This window comes from Myotis daubentonii, chromosome 4 (genome assembly GCF_963259705.1).
Source record: "Myotis daubentonii chromosome 4, mMyoDau2.1, whole genome shotgun sequence".
In the NCBI taxonomy this organism is placed as follows: domain Eukaryota; kingdom Metazoa; phylum Chordata; class Mammalia; order Chiroptera; family Vespertilionidae; genus Myotis; species Myotis daubentonii.
The window spans coordinates 12,761,262-12,787,067 of NC_081843.1; the positions used below are offsets into that span (position 1 = coordinate 12,761,262).

The following is a 25,806-nucleotide window of genomic DNA, read 5'->3' on the forward strand; positions in this document are numbered from 1 at the left end:
GCAAGCATTTATTGAGCTCCTACAGTCACCTAGCAGGTGAGCAGGCCGTAGTCAAGTTCAGTTGGACTGGGTCCTATACTTCCTGGCTGGCCTGGTATCCTCAGGGGTGGCTAGGCTAGGGCTGAGATCAGGGAGCAGGTTGGGAGCAGCTTCTGCCCCACAGCCCAGGTCCATCGTGCTAGTTCCACAACCCTAAGGCACTAGCTGGGAGGTGCACAGGGAGTCTGGGGCCCAGGGCACCCTGTCCTGCGGAACAGCTCTGTACACTGCATCCTGACCAGAGTCCTGAATGTCCTCCTAGCCTACCAACAGTCCCCTCACCTGGGCTCAGGGCTGTGGCATGCTTCCACACCTGGCCCAGGTACAGCTGGGAGTACCTTGAGTATACTGCAGGGCTGGCAGGCCAGGTACAGGGTCCACTGCCTCATTGGACATGAAGGCTGCCCCCTCAGGAGCTGCAACAGCTAAGACTGCTGGGGAAGTGAAAGGCCAGCATTCAGACCCGCCAGTGTCAGAACAACGTCGGTGGGGGCGGCCATTATCAATGACCCTCCATGTCATGGATGTGACCATCGGTTCATCTCACAAAGTCACTAACTGGTCCCTTCTGTGACCCGCCCATACAACCAGCTCTCCCCACTAACCTTGAGGCCGTGGAGGGAGGCGGCGGCCCAGCGCTTTGCTACGAGCTCGGGGGGTCACCGGCTGCTGCAGGCGCGGGTGGCAGCGGCCCTGTGCAGCAGAGTTGGGGTAGGTGCAATGGTCACTGGTGGTGGACCTCGACAGGGGGGCCTGCCCCACCACGAGAAGACTCACTCCCAGGAGGAAGCCCCGTCCCACGGCACAGGGGCCGCCGCCAAAAGGAAGCCCCAACACCAGGAGGCGGGCCGCCCGCTGAGGTTCCGCCACCCACGTGTTAGCCCCTCATCGCCAGCTTCCACGCCAGCAGCAGCGCCAGCTCGTCACGTGCTCCGCTCCGCCCTCGATGGCCGCGGGCAAATCCTCTGGATGCCTGGGGAAGGGCGGTGACGGCCGTCTGGGCAACGAGGCCACACTGTCCGTCCAGGACTTCCAGTCCCCCGCGCGAGGCCGCAGCACCTCTCCCTGGTGCGCCAGGATGGCTGCTCAGCAGCCCGGGTCCTCTCCGTCCCACAGCCCGCGGGCGGCCGCCAAGTCCACGCGCCAGGCTGGGCCTCGATGGGCGTGGGCGGCCGTGGGGCGTGGGCGGGGCCGACTTCTGGAAGGACCACCCCCGGACGCGAGGGGCGGAGCTGCCTGGTGCAAACCCAGGCGCTCCTCCAGACTTCCGACGTCGCGGCTCACGTTGCCCCCACCCTCGAGCCCATCAGCCCCGCCCCCACAGGGCGACGTGCGCACGCGCGGCCCCGCCCACCCCGCTGGCACGGATCCATCCCGTTCACTCCGCCCCACGCGGCCGGAAGTTCCGGTGGCGAATCGCTGGACCGGGCCCGAGCGGATCGCGGGCTCGGGCTGCGGGCTTGGGCGACCCGGGCGCCGAGTCTGGGAGCGGATCCCAGGCCGTGCCGCGCGGCGCCATGAAGGGCAAGGAGGAGAAGGAGGGCGGCGCGCGGCTGGGCGCAGCTGGCGGAAGCCCGGAGAAGAGCCCGAGCGCGCAGGAGCTCAAGGAGCAGGGCAACCGGCTCTTCGTGGGCCGCAAGTACCCGGAGGCGGCGGCCTGCTACGGCCGCGCCATCGTGAGTGCACCGGCGCCGGGGGAGGGGACCGGCGTCCGGGCCAGAGGAGGGGGTGGGGCCGGGCTGCCCGGCCGCCCTTTTCGGACCTTAGGAGGGCCGTGGTTCTGACGGGGAAGGAGCACGTAGGCTCTGAGGACTCGATGATCTCGTTGCAAAGGTGCCAAGGCTGAACCCAGTGCTGGCTGCCGGAGACCTATGTCGGGTGGGAGCTTCAGGGCGCTTGAGGCCGGCAGGGCCAGGGACCCGGTCCAAAGCCGGGGACCTCCACAGTTCCGGTACACTTACCTTTACAAAACCTACTGGAGTTGAGAGGGCTCCCGCAGGCCTCAGGGCCCGGACACCACCCTCCACCCGTCCTCAGGCCTCAAAGGCTTTGAAGCTGTAGAACCTCTAGTGTCTTGATTTCAACCATGGACCCCAAGGCAGGACAAGGCCTGGGACAGAGGGGGCAGGCTGAGGTCACTCCCTCACGCTGACTGGCCTGCCTTGGTCCCCCAGACCCGGAATCCCCTGGTGGCAGTGTATTACACCAACCGGGCACTGTGCTACCTGAAGATGCAGCAGCACGAGCAGGCCCTGGCTGACTGCCGGCGCGCCTTGGAGCTGGATGGGCAGTCCGTGAAGGCACACTTTTTCCTGGGGCAGTGCCAGTTGGAGATGGAGAGCTATGATGAGGCGATTGCCAACTTGCAGCGAGGTGGGTCTGCAGGCTGGCTGGTTATGGGGGTACTTGGGACCAGGTGGGTGGACTGGCCAAAGGGTGACCTGAAGCCTCTGTCCCTCCAGCCTACAACCTGGCTAAGGAGCAGCGACTCAACTTTGGGGACGACATCCCCAGTGCTCTGCGCATCGCCAAGAAGAAGCGCTGGAATAGCATTGAGGAGCGGCGCATCCACCAGGAGAACGAGCTGCACTCCTACCTCACAAGACTCATTGTGGCCGAGCGTGAGAGGTGGGCTGTGAGGACAGACTCTGGGGACCCCCCTCCCCTGCCCCCAACAAGTCACCACTTTAAGTCATGAACACAAGTGTTTATTGAAGGCTAACCCTGGTGAACAGCAGACAGAGGGGGAGCAGGCCTGAACAAGCCTGAGGTTGGGGTGGAGTCTGACCTTTCCTGGCCAGATCTGTCTCTGACCAGCTCCTGGTCAACCCCCAGGGAGCTGGAAGAGTGTCAGCGGAACCATGAGGGTGATGAGGATGATGGCCACGTCCGGGCCCAGCAGGCCTGCATCGAGGCCAAGCACGTGAGGGTGCCCCGGCCCACGTGTGGGTCTTGTGTTTGTGTGCACATTCTGTGAGGGTGCCCTGGCTCCTGTGTGTGTCTGTGTCTGGGGAAGGGAGACGGGAAGTCTGGCCCATGCATGGCTGCTTGGTTGTTTGCAGGACAAGTACTTAGCAGACATGGATGACCTCTTCTCCCAGGTGGATGAGAAGAGAAAGGTGAGTTGGCTGTTCTCTAGGGCCTTTAGGTAGCAGGATCTGTGGTAGCGTCCCCTTCCTGATCCCTGACCCTTGTGATGCAGAAGCGAGACATCCCTGACTATCTGTGTGGCAAAATCAGCTTTGAGCTGATGCGGGAGCCGTGCATCACACCCAGTGGCATCACCTATGACCGTAAGGACATTGAGGAGCACCTGCAGGTGAGGGCCCATGGGTGCTGGGGGCAGGGCCCCAGCCCACCAAACACTTTTTCTGACTCTGTTGTCACTGCAGCGTGTGGGCCACTTTGACCCTGTGACCCGGAGCCCTCTGACCCAGGAACAGCTCATCCCCAACCTGGCCATGAAAGAGGTCATCGATGCATTCATCTCTGAGAATGGCTGGGTGGAGGACTACTGAGGCACAGCAAGTGGGAGGGCAACTCCTCCCACCTCGCCTGGCAGCCTGGCCCCGGAGGGCCTGGGGGCAGTACCCCTCCTCCGCTCCTGTATATAGTTTGTGTCCCTGGACCCCTACTCTGGTGTCCCCATCCCATCTTCTATCAGTTCCGCTGGTAGGCCATGAGCCCTCCCACTCCCTACCCCCCATTTCCCTTCTTGGCCTGAAACAGCAGGCTATGGTGGTTTTGGCTGAGGCTGCTGCCACTACTATCCTTGTAATAAAACCTGTGAGCAGTATAGGGATGTGTGCTGGTGTGAGACTGGGCTCGTCAGCTGCCTGCTCTGGCTAGCTGAGGAAGGTAGAGATGAAAACACTGGTGTCAAGGTTGAGTGTGGCATGCCACCATCGGTCAGGGAAATACAGAACCTGGATTGGGTAGGGCACAGAGATTAGTGGGTGGGGGTCGGGGGAGCCTCAGTCTAGCCCAGCCTGACCCTCATCTACCAGCCACTGACCTCACCAGCCTGGATGGTGCACTCCAAGGGCCGTGCAGATGGTGTCAGGGCTGGGTAGGTGTCCTGGAGCCAGGCCAGAGTGGTCTTATTGGGGTGGAACTCCGGGGTCTTCTCAGGAGGATATAGGAACCAGCGCTGGGGGTGGGAGCAGCAAGGTCACTCTTTGTATTGTGGTCAGTGAGCCAGAAGTCTCAGTCATAACCCTATGCTGACCTTTCGTCCGTAGATGACTTCTGAGAACCCAGGCCCGTGCCAGTGGAAGGGCACCCCAGAGCCAGTTCCTGTGGGGTTAGTTATGAGCAGCTAGTGACCAAACCCAATTTGCACTCCCCATCCCCCAAATCCCCTGGTCCTGTAAGGCACCCACCTGCGATCCCAAAGCTGTAAGCAGGAGTGGTTCCCAGCAGACCGAATGGGGGTGGGATGTAATGCCGAAACAGTGATGCCCATTCAGTGAAGTTGTTGTCCCCAAAGAAGTACAGAGTGTCTGTCAGCAAAGAAGACAGGAGGAAGCAGGGGTCCTGCACCTGGGCACTTCCAAGTGCCACCTCCCCAACCCACTGCCTCCAGCCCAAGTGCTCACTATTGCCTAGGGAGGTGGGGTCCTGGGGGTGCAGCTGCTCCACATACTCCTGGAAGAGTAGGTCCACTGCGGGGGGGGGGGGGGGGGGGAGGCCGGTCAGGACTGGTTGATGCTGCCTTCAGGATGCTGTCAAGCAGGCTGGGCTGCGAGGTGGGGCAGCTCACCTTTCTGGTAGGAGTAGGTGTTGGCAGTGCTCAGCCGAATCACGTTGTCCCCAAATGATGCCAGCAGCCTTTTGCGGGAGCACAGAGCCCGGAACCTCTGGGGGTTAGGGGTGGAGAGAATATTTAAGGGCCCGCCCCGCACGGGGGAGAGGCGGCCAGGAGAGGAACCAGTACTCACTGAGTTGTCTGTGAGTCCCTGCAGAATGACAGGTCTGGAGAAGGCGTAGCTAGAAGGAACAGCAGAGTTAAAATCTGGCCCTACCCATCCCTGTGCCCGGCCCCACACATTCGCTCAAGGAGAGGCAGTCTAGGGGCCTGGTGCGCGCAGGCAAGTAAGGGCGTGCCAGCGCTCCTGGGCGGGTTTTCGGGCCTGGGAGGCGGGGCAGCCTGGGAGGCGCACGTACTGCTGAACGAACTCCGCGTAGCTGAGGTCCGCCCTGCGCTCCACGGTGCAGCGCTCCTCTTCCGCCACCGCCGCCGGGGCGGCTCCGCGCCGCTGCCTGTGGGCACAGCCGGTCAGCGACCCGGGCCGCCCCGCTGTGCGCCCCCGCCCCAACCGGCCAGCGCCGCTCACCACCCTCCATCGCCCTCTTCTCCGGGGCCGGGCCGGGCAGGAGCCGTCAGCGTCCAGAGCACTAGCAGCAAGAGCCTGTGCCCCCGCCGCGCCATGAGCCCGCCGCCGCGAGGCACGCTGGGAACTCCGTCGTTGTGGCAACAGCCTGGCGTTGGGCGGGCTCCCGGAAGCGGCCTCCTTTGGCCCGCCCCAGAAGGGGCGTTATCTCCGGAAAGCAGAGGGAAGGCAGAACTACTAGTGACTTCTACCAGTTCCCAGGGGCACTGCCCTCCCGCCCCACAGAGTTGCTCAACGAGAGGACAGGGCAGCCTCAGACCGTGGTTCCGTTTCCTTTATTTGGTTCACAAGCTCCAGGCTCCTCCCTCCCCGGACCAGATCAGGAGTACTCGCACAGGTGGCCGCAGCCAGCAGGACAGTGGGAGCTGCCCTCCAGCCACTTCATGATGTGCTGCAGGTGGCCCCCGTGACTGCAGCCCTGGCACCACACGAACAAGCCCTTGACCACGTGGTGGCAGACGGCACACATGCTGGCGCAGCGGTGGCACCGGTCGCAGACCCAGCCCCGGCTGCTCATGGGCCGCTTGCAGTGGCTGCAGTTGACGTGCAGAGTGGTGGAGGCCTGGTTGAGGCAGCTGATAGCACGGCTGGTGCTGAGCTTGACCACCTGGTTGGACACGTTCCAGAGGCAGAAACGCTGCAGCAGGTCGATGTAGGATGCATACCAGTGCTCCTGGTGGTGCGGGGAGGGCAGAGGGAAGCAAGAGACCAGGGTCGTGGGCCCGGGGTTTCACCCCAGCATGCTGGGTACAAGCCCAGACAGGTGTGCAGGGAGGCCCTCCTTCCGGCCCGCTCACCAACCTGCGTCTGTTCATCTATGTCCTTCCGCACACGTTCACCCAGCACGATGAGTACGGATACAGCCATCTGCACGTCGCCCTGCTCAGCATAGAAGCGTAGCATGTCGCACACCAGGGCGCTGAAGAAGTCGGGTGGCAGGCGGCTGTCGTAGAGTGCGTGTGAAACAGAGACCAGCGAGAAGGAGGAGTCCATGGGCGCCAGGGAGGCCACATCTGCCTCGCTGCCGCTCACATGGGGTGAGTCTGCCTTGTCCTGTAGGTTCTCAGGCCCCGGTGGCGTGTCCACAATCTCATGGCGCAGTGGGAAGGCCTCCTGGGGCAGTACGTACTCAGGCTCCTCAGCTGTGGGGCAGGCGCCAGGAAGGCAAGGTCTGAGCCTCTGGCCCTGACTCCCAGCTGTGCCCCTCCCAGCCCCCACTCACTGTGGGCGTGATCTGGATCCAGCAGGTATAACTCATCGTCCTCGCCCTCTGCATCGCCCAGCAGGTAGTCAGCAGGCACATCACTACCCTCGGTCTCCTCGTTATCTGCTCATGAGGGAGGGAGGGATTTACACAGCTGGCTTGCTTTGGGATGCCCAGCCCCACTCCCAACAATACCCCGTGTCGCCCTCTAGCCTACCCTCGTTGGTGATGAGTGTAGCTGAGGAGTCGAGCAGCACCGTGTCGCTCCGTGTGTCACCTTTGCTGCGGTCCAGCCGGGTCTCACTGCCCAGTCCTTGGGCCATATCCTTCAGGTTGAAACTGGGGGCAGGGAGGGCTGATAGGTGGGTAGGCTCCAGCAGTCCCACCCTCTGAGAGAGCCGCCGCCAGGGATCTACCTGTTCATGAGTGGCAGGCCACAGGAACTGCCCTTGCCCACACTGTGATTGAGATTGGTAGTGGGCACCAGGCCAGGGCTACAGTAGATGATCCGTAGCATGGTCCATGTCTGTGCCACCTAGGAGTGGGCACTGGTCACTCATGGGTCCTGGGTCCCTGGTGCCCCATGCAGGCCCTCCCTTTGCCTGGATGGAACTATAAACTCTCTGCGTTCAGCTGCCCAGGGACCCAGTGTCCTGGCCCACCTCAGGTAGGGACACGGAGGCCCATGGGAAAGACAAAAATCCCAGCCCCCAACCTGCAGGGCACAGAGGCAGATGTGGGAGGTGGCTGATGAGGAAATAAGCCTCATCCCCCAGGGAGATGATGAGGGAGGCGTGTGGACTTCTACAAGGCCAGGCACCTTAGGAAGCCTGAAGCAAGAATGAGCCAGACTGGGGGCTTAAGCCCCATGATGCCCCTAAATTATACCCCCAGGATGGCACTAGTATTTGCTCTGCTCTGGGGCCCTGAGCACCCTCAGTTACTGGGGCAGTGAGGGTTGGTGACTTGAACTCAGGGCAGGGGCTGGGTGCAGCAGTTAAAGGAGTCCCCTGACCTTGCCCCAAGGTCATGGTCCCTCAGTCCCTCTCAGCCCCACCTACCTGGTTTCGGCCAAGCTCCCGAGCCACCTTTGAATTGTGGTCACAGAGCTCAGCCAGTGGCCGGCCAGCTAGGGCATAACGCTCAGCAGTGTCCACAAACCAGCTCATGCTGCCACTGCCGGGTTCCATCTCAAAGACGCTGAGGGCACTGGAGGCGAGACCTGCGAAGGGCTCAGCAGGGTCCAGCTTGCGCTTGAAGAAAATGGGGTGGCGCCGATCACCAGCATAGGGCTTGCGCCCTGACTCAGCGGCCACTAGGCTCTCCTTAGCGGCAAAGGCCAGGTCCCCAAAGAGACCATAGCAGAGGCCCTCAGGATTGGCACGCTCTACAGGTTGGCTAGCATCACGGAACAGGTGCTGGCACAGTGTGCTGTCCTTGGAGCCAGAGAGCAGGAAGGAGGGGTCATGCGGATGGCGCCAGGCGATGCCTGTTGTGACATCGCGGTGCTCCTCAAACATGGCTGCTGGTACAAAGGGCCTGCGCACATCCCACACGTAGATGTTGTGGTCCACCATCATGGAGCATGTAGCCAGGTGGTGGCGGCACTCGGGTCGCCACTTAACTCTGGCCACTGAGGCAATGGTTTGCACGCAGTGCACCTCCTTGGCGCGTTGGGTGGTCATGTCCCAGACCTTCACCATCTTGTCACGCCCACCTGTGGCCAGCCAGCCCCTATGGAAGGCGCATGAAGCCCTCAGTTTCTTCTCTTGGGGTGGGAGGGTTCCCCACTCTCTGACTCACAGGACTCGAGGCAGTGAGAGAGAGTCCTTCCATGAGTGCCACCCATCCCGTCCTGCTGCCCTTGCCCCAGCCCGCCCTATACCTGTCCTCGGGGTGCCAGTCACAGCAGAAGACAGGCCCATTGTGGGCTGTGAACATCCTCTCACAACGGTCAGGCCGCCGAATGTCCCAGAGCTGCACATTGCCATTCTCAAAGGTGGAGGCGAAAGTGAAGTAGTCCCGGATGCTGAACTGGACGTCCCGCACACTCTCAGACTGGCCTATGGGTAGGATGTCAATGGAGGGAGAAGGTGAGGGGGTGAAGCCCAAAGGGGGTTCCAGAAGAGAGAGTGGCCAAGAGGGGAGTCCTGGGAGTGGCTGTGGACCCTTCGAGTCCTGCCTAGAATAGATAAGAAGAGGAGAGGCTGCACAGACACAACAGCCTGGGCTGGAGAGCAGACACCAGGCATCAGGTGGTTTCTTCTGTTTTGTTGATCCTCACCAGAGGACATTTCCCCATTGATTTCAGAACATATCCCAACTGGGGCTGGGGATGGAACCTGCAATGCAGGCGTGTGCCCTTGACCAGGAATCGAACCCAAGACCCTTCAGTGCACAGGCCAATGCTCTAACCACTGATCCACATCGGCCAGGGTGGCATCAGGTGGTTTCTGATATAAACTCCTGGGCCTTGCTTTTCCCTGGATTCTCTTCTCTGATGTCAGTCCTTGTACGAAGCTGTGGCTTAGCTTCAGGACTGGGTGGCAGAACATTGGGTGAACAGGAGTCTCACTGGACCACGTGTCCATGCCCCCCAATGAGTTCTGAGGCCCCAGAAGGAGGCCCAAGGAGGCATGGATGAGGGTGCCTCAGCCTCTGCCCAGTCCCTCCACCTTGAGCTGAAGTTCTGGGTCAAATCCAGACGACTGGAGGCTTTGAGGGTCCGTGTCCACCACCATGAACTGCCACACCGAGAGCCTTTGAGCGCAATGTGCAGCTTTGCCCCAGCACAGGTAGCTCAGGGTCTGTCTTAAGGGAACCCCACCCTCAATTCTCCAAGGACTCTGCCCTGTGCTTCACTTGGTTTCATTGAGATGGACAAGGGAGAACTGTCTCAAGACCACTGTCAGGGAGCTGGGCCTGCTAGGAAAAGAACCATAGTGGGACCAGGCAGTGCACCCCACCTCTGCATCCCTGGGCTGAGGACCCTGAAAGTCCCAGTGGATTTCCTGCAATGAGGCAGCCTGGGGCTCTGAGGCAAGGGAAGAGGAAGCAGTGAAACAACTATCTGCTCAACCACTGAGGTTGGCTGTAGGTCTGCTCAGGTTCTGCCCTTCCATCCGATACCCAGCTGTCCTTTCAGATGCATCAGAGCTGCAGCCACACTCCAGCTACTCCTCACACTTCAACTAGGCCTGCCTGGTTCCTCCCCTGCTGACCCCACCCCCTCTCTCAGTCCCAGCTAAGTTGGTCCCTCCCCTAGGAAGGCCTTTTTTTTTTTTTTTTTTAAATTCTCACCTGAGGATGTTTTTATTGATTATAGACAGTTGTCTCCTGTATGTGTCCCTATGGGGGAATCAAATCCACAACCTAGGTCTGTGCCCTGACCGGAATCGAACCACAACTTTTTGGTGTACGGACGACGCTCCAACCAACTGAGCCACCAGGCCAGGGCTCCATGCAGCACGTCTTAACCTGCCTCGATAGTCCAGCCACCTGCAAAGATGCACACCTGCCCAACCCGCCTCCGAGGGCCTCACCTGAGAAGGTGCTAACAGAGTCCTTCCTGCGGAGGTCGAAGCACTTCATGAAGCCGTCCTGGGAGCCACTGAGCAGTACATGGGCCTCAGAGGGGTGGAAGCAGACTTTATTCACCGTGCGCTTATGCTCTGTGAACAGCTGGTCCTGCTTGTTGCGGGATGGACGGCCCAGGTTCCACGTGACTACGACACCATTGGTGGCTGCTGTGGCCAGCAGGTTCTCATCCATCTGGTGCCAGACAACGTCAGCACAGCTCAGGTTGAGCGAAGGCTTGCGACCCACACGCAGGTTCAGCTTCTCCACAAACTGCTCCTCCTCAATGGCATAGATCTTGAAGATGCTACGGCCTGCCACAACCACTTGGGCTGCATCACGACACACACTGATGGCATTGGCTGGAGCGTCCAGGTGGCAATGCATAGTATGGCCTGTGAGTGCACTGCTACTCAGAGCTGTGGTCACCCGGGACATCTTCTCCATGGCTGTACAGGTAGTGGAGACAGGAGGTCAGTGAAGCTGGCTGGCCGGGTCACCATAAAGGAAGGGGATCTGTCAGTTCAAACACTTCACCCTAGTTGGATCCCCCAAAACTGCTTAGACGTGGGCTAGTCAGTCTTGGTGAGCCAGTCCAGAGCAGTCCACCATCAGTCAGTCAGTCTGATTGACAAGTTCCATCACCCTGGCGGGGCGGTCAGAAGGTGCCATAGCTGCCCTGAAGCTGGTCAGTCCCATGTCTGACTTGTGGGAAAGACCCTACCTGGTCAGTCCTGCCCAGACCACCTTTCCATCCCCTCAGCAGTCAGGTCTAGGCAGTCACTGGACCTTTAGTCAATCCCAACAGAAAAGTGAGGTCGTTACCACCATCCACACAGTCGGCTCCCGGGCCTCCGGGGCACGGAGCAGAGGGCTAGAGGGGGCCGTGGAGGGACAGAGGCGCCGGGCACGCAGAGGAACTTCAAGCCGAGATGTTTAAGGAGCCTGGAGGGTCTGGCGGGACGGGGGGCAGGAGACGCTGGCGGCTCGGAGGTTGCGGTGGCGTGGGAGGGCGAAGGCAGCGGGAACAGAGCCAGAGGAACTGATGGAGCCTCTTCCTCCGCGAGTACCCGAACCATTTAGTAAAGCTGCCCGGCTGGGCCGGGAGCGACGCACAGGAAATAGCCCGTCTCTTTCCCGCCCCTTGTCGGAAGTGCTCCTTTGTCAGTTCCTCGCCGGAAACGAGCTCCCACACCACAAAAGTTCCGGGTTAGGAATAGGTGCTGGTGGAGGCGGGAGGTTCGGTCCAGGATCCTCCGGTTTCGCCTCAGTGGTTGTCTTTTTTCTTTTCTTTTTTTATCTCAGTGTTTGTTATCAGTGCTCATCGTTCCTTCATGGTCCGTCAAGTCCACGCATCATCCCTAAACGAGTCCCGAATTCCTCCGGTCGTCTCCACCTCCTTCCTCGTGTCCCCGGAACCCCAGGAGCGGGTTTTCTTAAAGGCTTCCCGGGCCCCTGTTCCCCATGATCTGAACTCCGCAGAGCAGCTACCTACCATTCTTCGGACTAAGGCGCCCCATAGCTCCCCATCACGTGGTGAATAAGGCTCAAACCCCTGACCTCTTTCTCTCCCGGCATACCTCCATCCACAGCGACTTCCATTCTTTATTCCAGCCCGCCACGTTCCTGCCTCTCGGCCACCGTGCTAGGCTCTCCTCTCCAGAACGCGCCTTCTGCCCACCCTTGAGTGTTCAGCTTACCGTCCCGTTCGCAGAGGCCTTCTCTGACCACCTTATCTGACGTGGCCTCTCCGAATCACTGTCACCTCCACTCATCACAACCCGTTTCTGTTTACTGGTTGGTGTCTGTCGCATACGAATGTGAGCTCCACCAGGCAGGGATCACCCTGTCTTGGTCTCCACAGACTCCAGTGCCTGAGCGCCTGTTCACACAACCCTGTTAGGTGACCCTCTATGAGCCTCCCTTTCTCTCCTGGGTGTGAGTTCTGGTCTGTCCTTGCTGCATTGTGTGATCTTTTAGGACATCCTGCCCCTCTCTTTTTTTAAAAAAAATATTTTTATTGATTTCAGAGAGGAAGGGAGATATAGAAACATCAATGATGAGAGAGAATCATAGATCGGCTGCCTTCTGCACACCCCACACGGGGAAATCAAGCCCACAACCGGAGCAAGTGCCCTCACCGGGAACCGTGGCTTCCTGGTTCATAGGTCAATGCTCTACCACTGAGCCATACCAGCCGGGCCTGCCCCTCTCTTAACCTCATTTACCCTGTGCATAAAACAAGGCTCATTTTTGCCCTTCTGAAAGGATGGACTAGATCCTAGATATTTTGGAGAGAATATTAGGTGTAATGACTTTAGTGCCTGTCTCTTCCCCCTGAACCAAAGAGAGCTTAGGGACCTTCTCTGTTGGTCAGTACTGGGTTTTCTGCCTGGCATCAAGGCACCCAGCCTCTGTATTTGTGGAAAGAACCAACAAGTTTGATAAGTTGATTGGTGCACAAGAATCCAGAGACTTAGGCCCCTCAGGCAGATATACCTTCCCCGTCATAGCCTGATTACCTAAAAACAACTCAGACACCTGTTTTTACAACCTTTTTAATATATATTTTTATAAACAGGTCACGTGATAAAATAGCACAAGAAACACTTACCAAATATAAGGTTATATCTTCCGCATATACAGGAGAATGAGGTCATTATGTACAATAAGAAAATGATTTTAGGGGTTGGTTGGTTTTGTTTTCCTCTCTCCCCTTAATCTTTCCTTCTACAGTCGTTGGAAATATCACAGCTTCAGTTGCATTAATACTTTGGACAAATGGACAGCTGCCACCTCCCATTAAGGAGCTGTGGGAGGGGCTGAAGAAACTGGCTCCTCACCACTTCAGCCCAGGAGCCTCCTGTGAGCACTCCAGGGGCAGAAAGATCTTTGGGCTGTTGCACTGTTTCTATGCTTCAATAGTATCTCTTGTTTCTCTCTCTCTCTCTCTCTCTCTCTCTCTCTCTTTCTCTCTCTCGCTCTCTCTAGAACTGGTTACTCTCTTCCAACCAGATGGGGGGCAGGATGTCCCAAGATTAGATGTTTGCACTGTATCTCCTGGGGTTCAAGGTTGGGATGGAAAGGGGTCCCAGCCCCCTCCTCAGCAATTGCCATGATGTGCCAGCATCCCCTAGGACTTCCCAGTCTCAGGATCTGACAGATCATGGTCAGAGCCCCATAGGGCAAGCAAAAGTTTGGGCAGCTGGGGAGGGGTGGGGGGGGGGCGGCTAGAAATGAGCCCTCCCTCCTCTGGGCGCTAAGGGTGTGCTGGCCACTGGAAGCTGGCTGCTGCTGACCCTGAGCCTTGACTGGGGCCCACTTTTCCAGTTTCTAATTTATAGAGACCTGCCCAAGGTGAAGTGTGTCACTGAGAGGCCTGGGCCCAGCTACCTACAGGGCTGCAGTGAAGGGTCCACCCAGGACTGCCCCCTAGGCCTGTGGGCCCTGGGGCTTGCTTCAGCTTGGGGTCTCTCAAGGTAGCTGTACCACCTCTACCTTGTTGAGATGGACAGAAGCTGGCTGGGCTAATGTTCATTGTGCCAAGGTCATTGTCACCCATTCTGCACCTCTCCCAACCTAATTCAGCCCAGCCTGGCCAGGGCCTAGGGACTTGTAGGCCTGGGGTAGGGGTGGGCAAGCAGGGGACTGTCTCACACAGTGCCAAAGAGGAGGGGAGGTGGCGTAGGGCAGGCTGGAATGAAGTGGGGGAAGGGCGGTGGGACTTGGGCTCCTTGGAGGGCCATGGCTTTGGCGGCAGCCTGTTTCCCCTCGTACCCCCTGGAGGGCTCCAGGTGAGGTGCGGTGGAAGATGCAGGCAGCCCATGGGGCTCTTCGGGCCCCTGTGTCCTGGGAGACCCAGCCCCCCTCAATCCCAGTGGGCCCTTCCCGAGGCGGGGAGGACAGCCCCGGGAGACAGAGGGCAGTGCGGTGGGGAAGGCGGTAAGAACGGCCGTCTGAGAGCTTAAAAGGCCTCTCAGGCCCAGGCCCACCCCCCACCCCCAGTGGGCGTGCGATTCAAGGGAAGTGGCTGCGGAGGGTGGGCGTGCAGGGCGGGCACGAGGGGCATGCACAAATCCCCGAGTGTGTGCGTGCGTGCATGGGGCGGGCTCCGCCCGTTACCACCCCCCCCTCTTCTCCCTGCCTGGGCGGGTCCAGGAGAGGAGCGGAGGGGCCGCGGGGCAGGGCTTTCCCTTGGTTCGCTGGACCTCCCGTGCTGGACAAGGAAGTGCGGGGAGGGGGGTCTGAGTAGCGCCCTCGGGTCCCCGCCCAGAGCCAGGCGGGTTCCAGCGACCGGGGCGAGGAGACCCCACGCTATTCGATGACGAGGCAGCGGGGCAGGTGCTGCGAGAAGTATTTGAAGAGTTCGGGGGTGGCCCCGGGGCAGTTAGTCAGCTCCAGTTCCTCCAGCTCCTGCAGCTGCACTAGGCCCGACAGCCCGGTGGTGGTCAGCAGTGGGCATCCTGCGGGGACCGGGCGGTGGCTGAGTGGGCGGGGCCGGGGAAGGGGCGGTCCGTGGGAGGCGGGGCTAGAGCCTGCGCTGGGCGGGGCTAGAGCCTGCGGGGCATCCCCCTCCGCTGACCTGGACCTAGATCCGCACGAGGGACCCCGCAGGTTTGGCGGAGGCGGACAAAGTGTGTGCGTGTGCGGGGCGACCACTGTCCAGGAGGGCGGCCGGGGGTAGTCTCACCTGCCAGAGACAGGAGACGCAAACTCCTCATGGCCAGGAGGTGCTTCAGCCCGAAGTCCTGCACCTGGGCGGGAGGGCGGAGCGAGTTAACCATTTCCGCTCGCGCCCGGTGGGAGCCCCACTCCTGGGGTCAGGCCGCTGGCCTGGAGCTGCTGGAGGGGCAGGGAGCGGGGTTGGAAACGGGGGTTTCTCGGCTCCCCGCGGAGCCAGGAGGCAGCTGGGGAATGTCGCTGAGGGCCCTGGGGACTCCGCACACTCCGCTTACGTCGGCCGCTGGGTGAGGAGGGATCCCAGACTTCCTTACAGGATCTGAGTGGGCCGGGAGCAGATCAGAGGACGGTCCGGGCAGGGCCTTCCCCGCGCCCCCCACCCCCTGCCTACTCCCCAAACGCCAGAGGCGGAGAGGGCCGGTACCTGGCAGCACCATCGCAGGTAGAGGCTGCGGAGGGACGACATGGTAGATAAATAGCTGAGGCCCGTGTCCGTGATGCGCACACACCTGTGGTTGCAACAGAGCGGGGCTGTCCACCTTCAGAACACCCCTCCTTTTCCCTCGGCTCCCACCCCTTACTCCTGTTCCCGGGGTCCCCTGGCGTGGACTCACCCCCTGCCCCACTCATAATAGCCCCTTCCTTTCCACAGCCCCACCTCACCCACACTAGGCCTTAGTTTTGAGGACCCCGCCCCTCACCTGCGCTCCAAACTCTGCAGCAGCCCCACCCTATTTACAGTTCATTAATCTAGGCTGCGGGCTCAAAGGGCTCTGCTGACCTCGCCCGCCCCGCCCTCATGGCCTGGGGGTGGGGGAGGGTGCACACACCTGTCCAGCACCAGCTCCTCCAGCCGGTGCAGGTCGCAGGCCACATACTCCAGCGCCATGTCAGTGATGCGCGGGCACCAGGAGAGGTCGAGGCTGCGCAGCTTGCGCAGGTTCTCAGCCACGAGCTCTACACCGTCATCAGTGACCTTCGAACAGCCGGAGAGGCTAAGCGCTGTGAGGTTGGGCAGGCTGTGCACCACGTTGACCACACCGTGGTTGGTGATCTCCCAGCAGGAGAGCAGGCGCAAAGTGTGGGTGCTGTGGCCCTGGCGCGCTGTGAAGTAGGCCAGCGCCGTGTCCGTCACGTGGTAGGCCTGCAAGCTCAGCTCGGCCAGGTTGGGCAGCAGCTGCGAGATGGCTGCGATGGCGTCATCCGCCACGTTGATGCAGTCACTCACGCTCAGCGAGGTGATGCGGGCACTCAGGCTGGACCACAGCCCTGCCTCCGTGAAGTCGTTGCAGCCGGACAGCTCAAGGCGCACCACGCCCTGCATCTGCTCCAGCATCACCTGTGGGCGGGTCAGGAGGTGTGACCTTCAAGCTCACCCAGGTCCCCTGGGTGTGCCCCTCCCCACAGAGCACCGGGAGGAGAATAGGAGAGAGGGTAGAAGGAACCCTGTCCTTCGTGTAATCACACGTGGAGCCGTATTCTTGGACGAGGGCACTTTATAGTGTTTCTGTTACACCTCAACCACACTAACAGAGGAGGCAGGGCGCAGGGAACTGGGAGCCCATGGCCTGGCTAGAGCATGTGCCCAGAGCAGTTGGTGTTAATGATTTGATGATTACAGTCCAAATCCCAAGGAAGGCGCCACCTGCACCCCTGCCCTTTGCCGCGCTCCCCCCATTACCTCTAGAATCCTCCCCACTGGGCCGGTGTTCAGAAGAACCTTACCCGTAATGAGCTGCCTTTCTGTCACTGTCTTGAAATTCTAAATCATCTTTGAACAAGGGACTTGCATTTCCATTTTGGCCTGGGCCGCTCAAATTATGTAACTAGTCCTGCTTTCACCTATCCCAGAGCCGCGATCCCCCTCAGGGCCTTGGCTCAGCCCTCGGCTACATTGCTTCTGGCATGCCTGAGCTGCCTCTGGGTCCACTCCCCACCTCTCCTCGCCCTCACACCTGCTCCATTGCTGCTGCCCAGCCCTGCCCCCTCCCTGTCCCTTCTGAGCCAGCAGCAGGACACACCTCCAAGCCAGCGTCAGTGATGGTGGAGCGCTTGAGGCTCATGGCCTTGACGCCCTTCTTGGACAGGGCGTAGTTATCGATGAACTCACAGATATCCAGGTCGGAGACGCCCACTAGGCAGAAGCCTTCAAAGCCGCGTGCTGCAAAGCCCTGCAGGTTCACGAACTCCTTTTCGCCACCCGGCAGCATGTTGTAAAGCTCCTTGGCGTGCAGCACAGGTGTGAGGCCCGCCCAGAACTTGGGCTGGTAGAGCACGCGTCGCCAGGTCTTGCACACCTGGGCCAGCACGCACTTCTCGCAGGCCGAGAAGTACCAGAAGAGGCCATTGAGGATCTTCTCATCTGTGGCCAGTGGCGGCCGCTCCACTGGGGGCCCAGGTGCAGGGGCTGAGGCTGGTCCACCAAGGGGGATCCCTGCTGGGGGGCACAGGCCCCCAGCCAGGGCAGCCCGGGGCAGCGGGGCAGCCAGGCTGGGTGGCGGGAGAGTGGGTGGGGGCAGTGGTTGGCAGGGGCGGTTCCTGGCAGCGGGCGTGCCCTTGGTGATACTGGCTGCACCCAGACCGTTGGGCTGGCCTGGCAGCTTCACCAGGCCGTTCCGAGGCAAGCACGGGGGCTTGGGGTCGCCGTCGACTCCGGGGCTGGACATCTTCCTCCGTCACTCTGCAGTCAGGGGCGCACAGTGAGGGATGAATCTCATGCTCTTCCTGTCCCCGGGTGTCCCCTCCCAGGACCACCCGACAAAGAGGATCTAAGTGCAGCCTCCCTCCCTGACGGAGCAGCAACAGCACAGGGCCAGTCTCTGAGCGCCTAGTGTGTGCACTGAGCTCAACCTGCACCCACTCACCGAGCTTTCCACATCTAGGTTACAGTGGTTCTCCTTTTACAGATGAGAGAACAGAGGTGGCGAGAGACAAGTCGCTCACCCGTTACTGTTCTCTTCACCTTTGCTACTCCGATGCCCACCATCCGTGCCTGCCAGGCCTACCTCCACTGCACGGGGGCTGCATAGCTAAGGGAGAGGGTTTAGGGCAGTCTCTGGCCTCTCCACGGTGGGGCGCTGGCACGGCTCTGGAGTAGTTCCAGTACTCCTGAGATTCCCACACCAGCCCCTGAGAATCTCAGTGGCTACAGGAGATTCTGTAGCTCAGAGTCTACACAAAGAAAGGGCAGGTGGCTTCCCGGAGATCACTGTGATGCCAGCACAGTGAGCCCTGGACCATACTATCTTTATTTTTTTTATTTTGGTTAATCCTCACCCAAGCGTATTCTTCCATTGGTCTTTTAGAGAGAGTGGAAGAGAGAGGGAAAGACAGAGAAAACGTCAATATGAGAGAAACACATCGACTGGTTGCCTCCTGCACACACCTGGGGAGGAGCCTGCAACCAAGGTCCGTGCCCTTGACCGGAATCAAACCCGGGACCCTTCGGTCCGCAGGCCGACGCTCTATCCACTGAGCCAAACTGGCCAGGGCACATACTATCTCTTTAACCCTCCGCCTAGTTCACTGAGGATGATGCTGTGGTGACGGTAGCCATTGACCAGAGGAGAAGGCCGAGCTGAGGCAGTGTGAATTGCTTGCACAAGGTCATAGTGGTAGAGCAGAGCTGGTTATGGAAGGCTATGTGAAGGGGGCTCTCCCCAGAGCGGGGCTGAGACCACCCTGGCTCCCCTTCTTAGGCCTCCAAGTCTGTGAGTGGGTGTCAGAGGGCACAGGCCACAGATGGCCCTTGAGAGATGGGGCAGAGGGGCTCTCACAGTGCTACCCTTTGCTCCACATTCCAGATATCCTGCCCACCAGACATCCAGCGAGGAGGCTGTGCACTGCGTTCATCCACATGGTCACACACACTGGACTCAAAACAGGTCCCACCTCGGCTGTGTGGCCTGGGCAAGGCCTTCTCTTCTCCCAGCCTCACTCTCCTCACTTAGAAGCCAGACAGGTGACAATACCTCCTCCACTGGACAGCATGTGCAAAGGGCTACGCATGGTGCATAGCTTACAATGCGCACTTAGGAAATGACACGGAAATTGCTTCTGAACCCCATGGCCGGCTCGAGTGGAAGGGGACAGGAGCCACTAGGAACGAGGGAGGTAAGTGGGCAGTCTTCCCCTGCTCTTCCCAGCGCCACACCCTCTATTGCTTCCAAGCCCTGGACAGGACAACCCTTGCTAGCATTCCATGCCTGGAGAGGGTGCCCAGACCTGGGACACGTGGCCCTCATAACTGCCAACCCAGCTTTGGGCCCCAAAGCCCCCCTGACCTGGCAGCCATGAGCCCCTAGGCCAGAGTCCACCCTGGGCCCTCCCTCCCCTGAACAGGCTCCCACACCTTGGCTAGCCCCTCCCTAGCTCATGACCAGGTAGCTCATGACTTCACACGTGCATGACAACCTGATGGATGTCAGGTTGATACATGACATCTATAACTTCTGCCAATTACCCACTGGAGTAATGGATTTCAGCCTCAGAGCAGCTGGGGGTGGGGGATGGGATTAGATTAGGCTCCAAGGAGTTACAGTTTGCCCACAGTGGCGGGGGTGGTGTGATATGAGGGCTGCCCTTAATGCCAGCACAGGAGGAGGGGGCCATCGTGACCAGCAGCGTTTCATGGAGTTACAGGATGAAGGCCACAACCGGCCCCCACTCCTGGGTCCAGCGCAGAGGATATCCCGGTAACTCCCACCTTTGGGCTGCTGGGCGCAGAGAAGCAGCCCCGGCCTGAAGACCTTCTGCGCTCCCGGAGCAGGGCTCCATGATTTCATCCCTCAGGGCGCGCCGCCCACCCGGCCTGGGCCGCTTCCCACAGCCGAGGCGGGGCCGGCTTGGCCCTCGGCGCGCAGCACCATGGACAGCGCCCCAAGCAGCCGCTGTGCGCGTGCTCGAAGGCGAGGCCCGGCCGCCTCCACCGCGGACAGCGGCTGGCGGTGTGGCGGTGTGTGGGAGCCGGATCCGGCAAACCCAGCTCAGCAGGGAGGGGCCCTGGAGGCGGAGAGGGGTTTCGGGGAGAGGAAAGAAGCCGCCCGGTTCGTCTAAGATCCCAGGGAGGCAGCGGAGGCGGCACTAGGGGAGAAATAACTCAAGAGCAGATTTAGACTGAAAATGCTTCCAGCCATGGGTGTGCGTGTGGAGTGCTTGAGTTGGGGGGATGCACGTGGATGCCCCCCCGCCCGCAACTGTGAGGCTTCCTTCCTGTCCCCCACCGGAGCTCACATTTGCACACATCCACAGTCCTATCTCCACCCCAGGGCCTCAGGGCCAAGCTGGTGAAACAAACTTGCCTCTGGGAGAGTGCCCTCAGGAGTGGCCAGGACCAGGTCGACCCTCAGCAGCCGGGTGGTGGTGGTGGTGGTGGGAGCTTGGGAGGTGTCTGAGGCCTGGCTGCCCCTCATCCCACACCCCCACCCCGGCCAGAGGGTACTGCCTTGCCTGTCAGTCAGCCCTCCCAACCCCTACCCCCATGCCCTGGATCAGAACTGCCTCCCTACAGAGGCAGCCCGGCTGCTGCTCAATTTTTGCCCATGGTCCTGCTGTGTTCCAGCTGCTCCTCACACTCCAGCCTCACTGACCCAGCCTGAGAATCCCCCCGCTCTGTAGCTCAAAATTGGAAACAGCCACACTTTGGCCCAGGGGTCAGGGCTTTGGGAGAAAGGTGAGCTCAGGGTCACAGATGCCAGTTAGGTCCATGCAGGGCTAGGACGAGGGCCCCTTTGCCTGGCCCAGGCCCCATCCACCTAGCCAGATGGGTCGCAGTGCCCCTACCTTCCTGGTACCTGTGACTGCACCCCGTGGGGCTTGAAGGTCCTGCTTGGAGTTTCCCGCCAGGAGGGGGTAGGGACAGCTGCCGGTCTGCTGGGGGCTGCCTCCCCATTTAGGGATAAACACCGGGAGCGAATGCTGGGAAGAGAGGCTTTTCAAAAAAGATGCCCACACTTGCACTATTATTGGCCTCAGCACTGGTGGGTTGTTCCTCAGTGAGGAGTAGAATTACAGGGGAGGTCCCCAGAGCTTGAGGCTCCTGGGGTCACCGCAGGGGAAGGGGGAAGATGGTGGCCTCTACTTTAGTTGCCTGGTCCCCCTCAGCCTGAACCAGAGCTGGGTCAGGGTGCCACTTGGGAGAGCCCCCGTGTTTCCCCAGCAGACTTACAGCGAAGCATGGTAGCCAGAGCGGACCTAGGAAACACAGCGAGGCCCCGGGGACTCCTGGGAGTCCTCTGGAACTTTGTGACTTCCAGGCTGACAGGCTGGCGTATCGTAAGGAGCTGCCTCTTTTGCAGACCCTCACTAGGCCCTGAGACCCAGGTCATCACTAGGCCCGAAGGACCCCCAGCACTGAGGAAGCATCTCCAGGGTCTCAGTCAGCAGCTGGGATCTCATCACTGTCTACCTACTGGCCTCTCCCCTTGGCTGAGGGCTCCTTGAGGAAAGATGGCGCCAGGGCTCAGGGGCCTCTCAGTGCTTGCTGAATGAATGAATGAATGAATGAATGAATGAGGACTGGCAATCAGTTAGCAGGGGCATGCAGAAAGGGGTGTGGCTACCTAAAGCTCATGAGGCTTGCTGGAGGACAGGTTAGATTAAGAGGAGGGCAGTCAGAGGGGGAGCTGCAACTTGGTTCATTCATCCCGGTTGTGACAGAGGCTAGTGTCCACAGGGGAGGGCGGCCACTGGGGTTGGGTTGGTACCAGAGCCTCTGGGAAGGCCCCCAAGACCCTGGGGCTCCAGGTGGGCCTTGCAGTTATTCAGACCCTTGGGAAGAGGATGACTCATGGCTCCTTTTCGGCTGAGACTCCCCTTGGGAACTGCAGGGTTAAGGAAGCTGGCTGCCTCTCCCCCATAATCCGGCCGGACCTGAGGAGAAGGGGACAGGCACCACCAGGAGGGAGGGAGGCTAGCGGTCCTGCTCTTCCCAGCACCACACCCCTCACTGCTGGTCTGAGTCCTTCACACACTGCCTAACCATCCGACATAGTGGGGAAAGCAGGGCTCAGGGAGTCAACTTTTAGAAGTTGTACAAATCTGGGATTTGACCCCAAGATCCCCATCTGTCTGACTCCCTAAGCCCAGGCCAGGCACAGTGGTCCAGAGGGCAACCCAGGCCCCCCAGCCAGCCTGTCCCTGGCCAGGCACACCTCCTGTGGCCTCTTTGCTCTGTTCTGCTTACGTCCCTGTGCCCTCCCAGTTCGGAACCCTGGGCTGGTGGTCTCTCCCACCATTGTCCCGGTCACACCCCAATCTCCTTCCAGAGGCTGCAAGCTGCATGTCCACCACTGGGACACTGTTCTTTTGGATTGTTCATTCCCGGAAACTCTCCACCCCTCAGGTCCCCCACCGTGGAGGACTCTTCCTCCATCTCTGATACCCCCACCTGACAGAGCCTGCCTTGGACACTGGAGGTCTGGCCCCAGCAGAACCTGCACTGACTAGTTCCCCCTGCCTGCTGAGAGCCATGAAGCCAGAAAAACTCACATAGACCGATCTGTGGTGGTAACCCCAGGGCCTGGGTGACAACCGGGGCAGCCTGGGATTGGGGGTGTGGTGCAGGCTGACACATTCCATGACAAACCCCGTGACTCAGGCACATTCACATCCCTGTCACTTTGCACACGTCCTAGCCGCAGCGCTCCCCTCCCGCCCCCAGCTTAGAGATGATTCTGGGATGCAGGCTGCCCCACCCATGCACGGGGGGGGGGGGGGGCTCCGAGAAGGGAGCACGCGGCCTCAAGAGGGATTGGAGTTCATGCTCCAACTGTCTTCTGGCCAAGCTCAGGGCAGCTCAGCCAAGTGGGACTGGGCGCCTTGGGGAGTGGATGTGGGATGTCAGGCCTCGTCTCAGCCCGTCTACTCTGAAGCACCTGAGCACCAGAGCCCAGGCCTGGGGTGTTCAGCACCTGCTTCGTTGGGCAGCTGCCTCGACCCCTCTTCCTCTTTCCTGCCAAGTAGGGGGAGGTGGCCCAAGCCCACCCTCTGTGGCTGTTCTGGTTGAAGTTCCTCCCAGTCCACGTGTAGGAACGATTCTGAGCCACCCACCGGCCCCACAAACCTTCCCTCACTGCCACCTCCACTCTTCCCACGCCAGCCTCTGAGACCCAGGTCACAAAATGGGGGCCAGCCAAGGAGCTCCTCCCCCTACCCCGGGGGAGATGTCTCCCTGGCTCAGCAGTGCAGGCCTCCTGGGCTGGGCCCAGCTGTCTGGAGGGCACCAGGTCCCCCAACCTCAGGTTCACTTGTTTTCTTCCCACCAGTGGGAGATAAGACTCGTTCAAGTGCCCAGGAAGTGGGTGTGAGCTGGAGGGTGGCAAATGTCCCATGACCCTCGCAGCATTAGCGGTGCTCATAGGCCTGGCCCAAGGTGAGGGGTGGCTGACGTGGGGGGAGCCAGAGAGTGGAGGCGGGAAGCACTGGGGGAGCTAGTCCTGGGGTCCTGCACTGCCCATGTTTACGACTGGGGCATGCCTTTTTCTCCTCTCCAGACAGCTCAGCTCCAGTCCTGTGGCCACTTCCTGCTGAACCCATGGGTCTCCATCAGGTGTCTGACCTGGCCTGTGGGCCCCCAGACTTCTCAGGCCTTCTGCACCCAGGCTGCTGTCCAGCAGCCTTCAGAGGAGTCTGATGTAGGAAGGGGCCCAGTGCCTGCCTGGCACCAGGGAGGCCTGAGCTGACTCTGGTCACTGGGCCCTGGAGGAGGCGGGTGGGGAGGGGCATGCTGGAGGGGCAGGTGAGGTGGCATCCACCATCTGCTCTCTCCATGCAGGGGAGGCTTCCTGTGTAGAGGAAGGGAGGGGCTGGAGGAGTGGCCGCTGGGCCTTTGGCTCCCTGAGGTTCCAATAGCCAGGGCTTCTCTCCTCCTGGGGTGATTGGTCCATTCTCTCCACCTGCTCAAACTCCAGGAGTACAGGCCCCCCTCCCCAGCAAGTCTCGGGGTACCCGTTTCCCCTTCTGAGGCCCTGCAGCTTTGGCCAAGGCCTGACCCCTCCTCCAGAATCAGGCGTGTGCCCCGTCCCCTCCCGTCCCCTCCTCCGCCCACTGTGCAGCTCCATACAGGCCCAGGGCCAGAGGTGTCCAGAGGCGGACAGGCCCTGAGGCTGGTCATCCGCACGGCTCCACCTGGAGTGTGATGTATCTAACACCCGCGCACAGCCCAAGGGGCTGCTGGTGCTGAGGCCAGGAGCACAGAGCTCAGCCGTGGGCCGGCCGGGACCTCACCCAGTCAGGCGACTGGGGGCCTGCGATTGCGCTTCCAGGGGACACTGTCGGGTAGCACCGACCCACCGTCTTGGTCCGGTTGCCATGGGGAGTGGGCCTCACTCAGCCAGGCCATCCTTTGGGGTCAGGGGCTGTGGGAAGGTCTGGCAGGGCCCGACGCCCGGCAGCCAAGGCCAGGGAAGGGGATGCGATTACATAAGCCTTCGGGGATGGAGAGGCGATCTCAAGCCCCCTCCCCACCCTCGCATTGTGGTCGCCTCCGCGGCGTAGCCTGCCCCCCGCCCCACCCCGCAGCCAGTCCGGGAGCACACACCTTACCTCGGCCCGGGCTCCTGGCTCATGCCACGCTGTTCGCCGGGCTTCCTCCCGTCATTGGGAGCCCGGCATGAGAGCCGGCGAAGCGGGAAGGCGGCGGAGGTGCTGGCCTGGCCGGCAGGGCCCGGCCGCACCCCGCGCCCGGTGCCCCGGCCTGGCTGGCCACTTCGGCCTCACCCCAGAGGAGCTCCCCGGTGGGAGAGGATCGGCTGCCCCAAGCCTCCCACCGGGGAGGCTGAGGCTGTGCCCAGATAAATAAGGCCGCTTTGCAGGGAGCCGGGCGGGCGCCTTCTCCCTCCCCTCGCCCTCCTCCCCGCGCTCCTCCCCCCCCTCCTCCCGACGCTCCTCCGCGGTCGCCGGCGGCGCCGCGCGCGCGGCCCCCCTGCCCCCGCCCGGCCCTACGCGCCGCGCCTTCGCGCGCTCCCGGTTCCGGGAGCCAATCCGGGTTGGGGAGCCCGGCGGGAGGGCCGAGGGTGCCGAGCCCCGCCCCGCCCCGCCGCGCACACAGCGCGCTCCCGCCGCGGCGCCCACGGGCACGCGCCAGTCCCGGCGGCACCCCGCCCCCACCTTCGCCGCGGGCGCCCTCACAATAACAAACGCGGGCGCGCGGCTGCGCGGGGACAGCAGGGAAGGGCAAGAGGAGGGCAAGAGAGGGGAGGAGGGGTGGGGAGGCCAGGGCACGGGGCTGGAGAGCGGGTCCGGAGCTAGCCATGCCTGCGCGGCGCGGTGGGGACCCCAAATGCTGCGGTGCAAACAAGACTCGAGCCCTTCGGTGCTAGCGGTTAGCCCAGGGGTGCGCGGTTGGTCCTATGGGCTTCGGGACGGCCCCGTGCGTCCTAACCCTTGGCTGCCACCTGCGGGGGCTAGGGTGGTCCAACCCTTCCCCTTCCCTACGTGACCACCCACCTCCTGCGGAGCGGTCAGCCCGTCCCCCTTTAAGGCCCTGACGTCCCTGCGCACCTGCTGAGTGTCAGGCCCAGGAACCCCCCTCAGTGGGAGGCCCCCCCACACCCTTCAGAGCGGAAGAACAACAGATCATTTCAAAGAGTGACTATTTTGAGTGCAATGCACGTTGAACAGGGCCATGTGATGGTGACCCCTCCAGGGTGGTGGTGGTAGGGCTCCCGAGGACATGACACTGGAGCTGAGACCCCAAGAGTGAGTTGGTCCAGTGGTCCAGGAACCGTGCGCAAAGGTCCTAAGGCCTTACGGAGCCTGGCCAGTTCCCTTTGGAGGGGACGGGAGGCTCTGGTGGTGGCTGCTCTTTAGGGACCAGGCTGGGAGAGATGGTGGAGGAGACGGACTGTGGCAGGTGGGTGTGGAGGGCTGTCTGTGCCCCTGGAGATGCCAGGCCTCCCTGCCTGCTCAGGCAGG

At 61.2% G+C, this 25,806-nt stretch overlaps 4 protein-coding genes across 9 annotated transcripts; 1 reads left to right on the plus strand and 3 right to left on the minus strand.

Annotated features, from left to right (window-relative positions):
* Positions 1–1,421: 1,421 nt before the first annotated feature.
* STUB1 (STIP1 homology and U-box containing protein 1) lies at positions 1,422–3,835 on the plus strand. The gene is made up of 7 exons (XM_059692560.1): positions 1,422–1,715; positions 2,214–2,412; positions 2,502–2,667; positions 2,875–2,962; positions 3,102–3,158; positions 3,242–3,358; positions 3,432–3,835. The coding sequence occupies exons 1-7, from the start codon at positions 1,557–1,559 to the stop codon at positions 3,555–3,557; spliced, it is 912 nt and encodes a 303-aa protein (XP_059548543.1). The 5' UTR covers positions 1,422–1,556; the 3' UTR covers positions 3,558–3,835.
* Positions 2,732–5,529, minus strand: JMJD8 (jumonji domain containing 8). Of its 3 annotated transcripts, XM_059692562.1 has the most exons (9): positions 5,376–5,529; positions 5,206–5,301; positions 4,980–5,028; positions 4,802–4,898; positions 4,638–4,703; positions 4,422–4,541; positions 4,268–4,335; positions 4,055–4,189; positions 2,732–3,965 (listed from the first exon to the last, which is right to left on the minus strand). In XM_059692562.1, exons 1-9 carry the CDS (start codon positions 5,468–5,470, stop codon positions 3,885–3,887), a joined length of 807 nt encoding a protein of 268 aa, XP_059548545.1. In that variant the 5' UTR covers positions 5,471–5,529; the 3' UTR covers positions 2,732–3,884. The 3 variants fall into 3 exon arrangements, with proteins under 3 accessions (XP_059548545.1, XP_059548546.1, XP_059548544.1); XM_059692563.1 differs by lacking the exon at positions 4,638–4,703; XM_059692561.1 differs by having other exon boundaries at positions 4,422–4,703.
* Positions 5,530–5,690: 161 nt separating this feature from the next.
* Positions 5,691–11,345, minus strand: WDR24 (WD repeat domain 24). 2 transcript variants are annotated; one of them, XM_059692553.1, is made up of 9 exons: positions 11,038–11,343; positions 10,179–10,661; positions 8,522–8,699; positions 7,698–8,370; positions 7,053–7,171; positions 6,854–6,975; positions 6,655–6,759; positions 6,234–6,574; positions 5,691–6,105 (listed from the first exon to the last, which is right to left on the minus strand). In XM_059692553.1, the coding sequence occupies exons 2-9, from the start codon at positions 10,657–10,659 to the stop codon at positions 5,752–5,754; spliced, it is 2,373 nt and encodes a 790-aa protein (XP_059548536.1). In that variant the 5' UTR covers positions 10,660–10,661; positions 11,038–11,343; the 3' UTR covers positions 5,691–5,751. The 2 variants fall into 2 exon arrangements, with proteins under 2 accessions (XP_059548536.1, XP_059548537.1); XM_059692554.1 differs by having other exon boundaries at positions 10,179–11,345.
* A 1,409-nt stretch (positions 11,346–12,754) lies between these two features.
* FBXL16 (F-box and leucine rich repeat protein 16) lies at positions 12,755–24,761 on the minus strand. Of its 3 annotated transcripts, none has more exons than XM_059692564.1 (6): positions 24,436–24,760; positions 16,914–17,572; positions 15,723–16,231; positions 15,317–15,401; positions 14,903–14,966; positions 12,755–14,675 (listed from the first exon to the last, which is right to left on the minus strand). In XM_059692564.1, the coding sequence occupies exons 2-6, from the start codon at positions 17,556–17,558 to the stop codon at positions 14,527–14,529; spliced, it is 1,452 nt and encodes a 483-aa protein (XP_059548547.1). In that variant the 5' UTR covers positions 17,559–17,572; positions 24,436–24,760; the 3' UTR covers positions 12,755–14,526. The 3 variants fall into 3 exon arrangements, with proteins under 3 accessions (XP_059548547.1, XP_059548549.1, XP_059548548.1); XM_059692566.1 differs by lacking the exon at positions 12,755–14,675 and adding an exon at positions 15,168–15,211 and having other exon boundaries at positions 24,436–24,761; XM_059692565.1 differs by lacking the exon at positions 12,755–14,675 and having other exon boundaries at positions 14,959–15,054; positions 24,436–24,761.
* Positions 24,762–25,806: the final 1,045 nt, after the last annotated feature.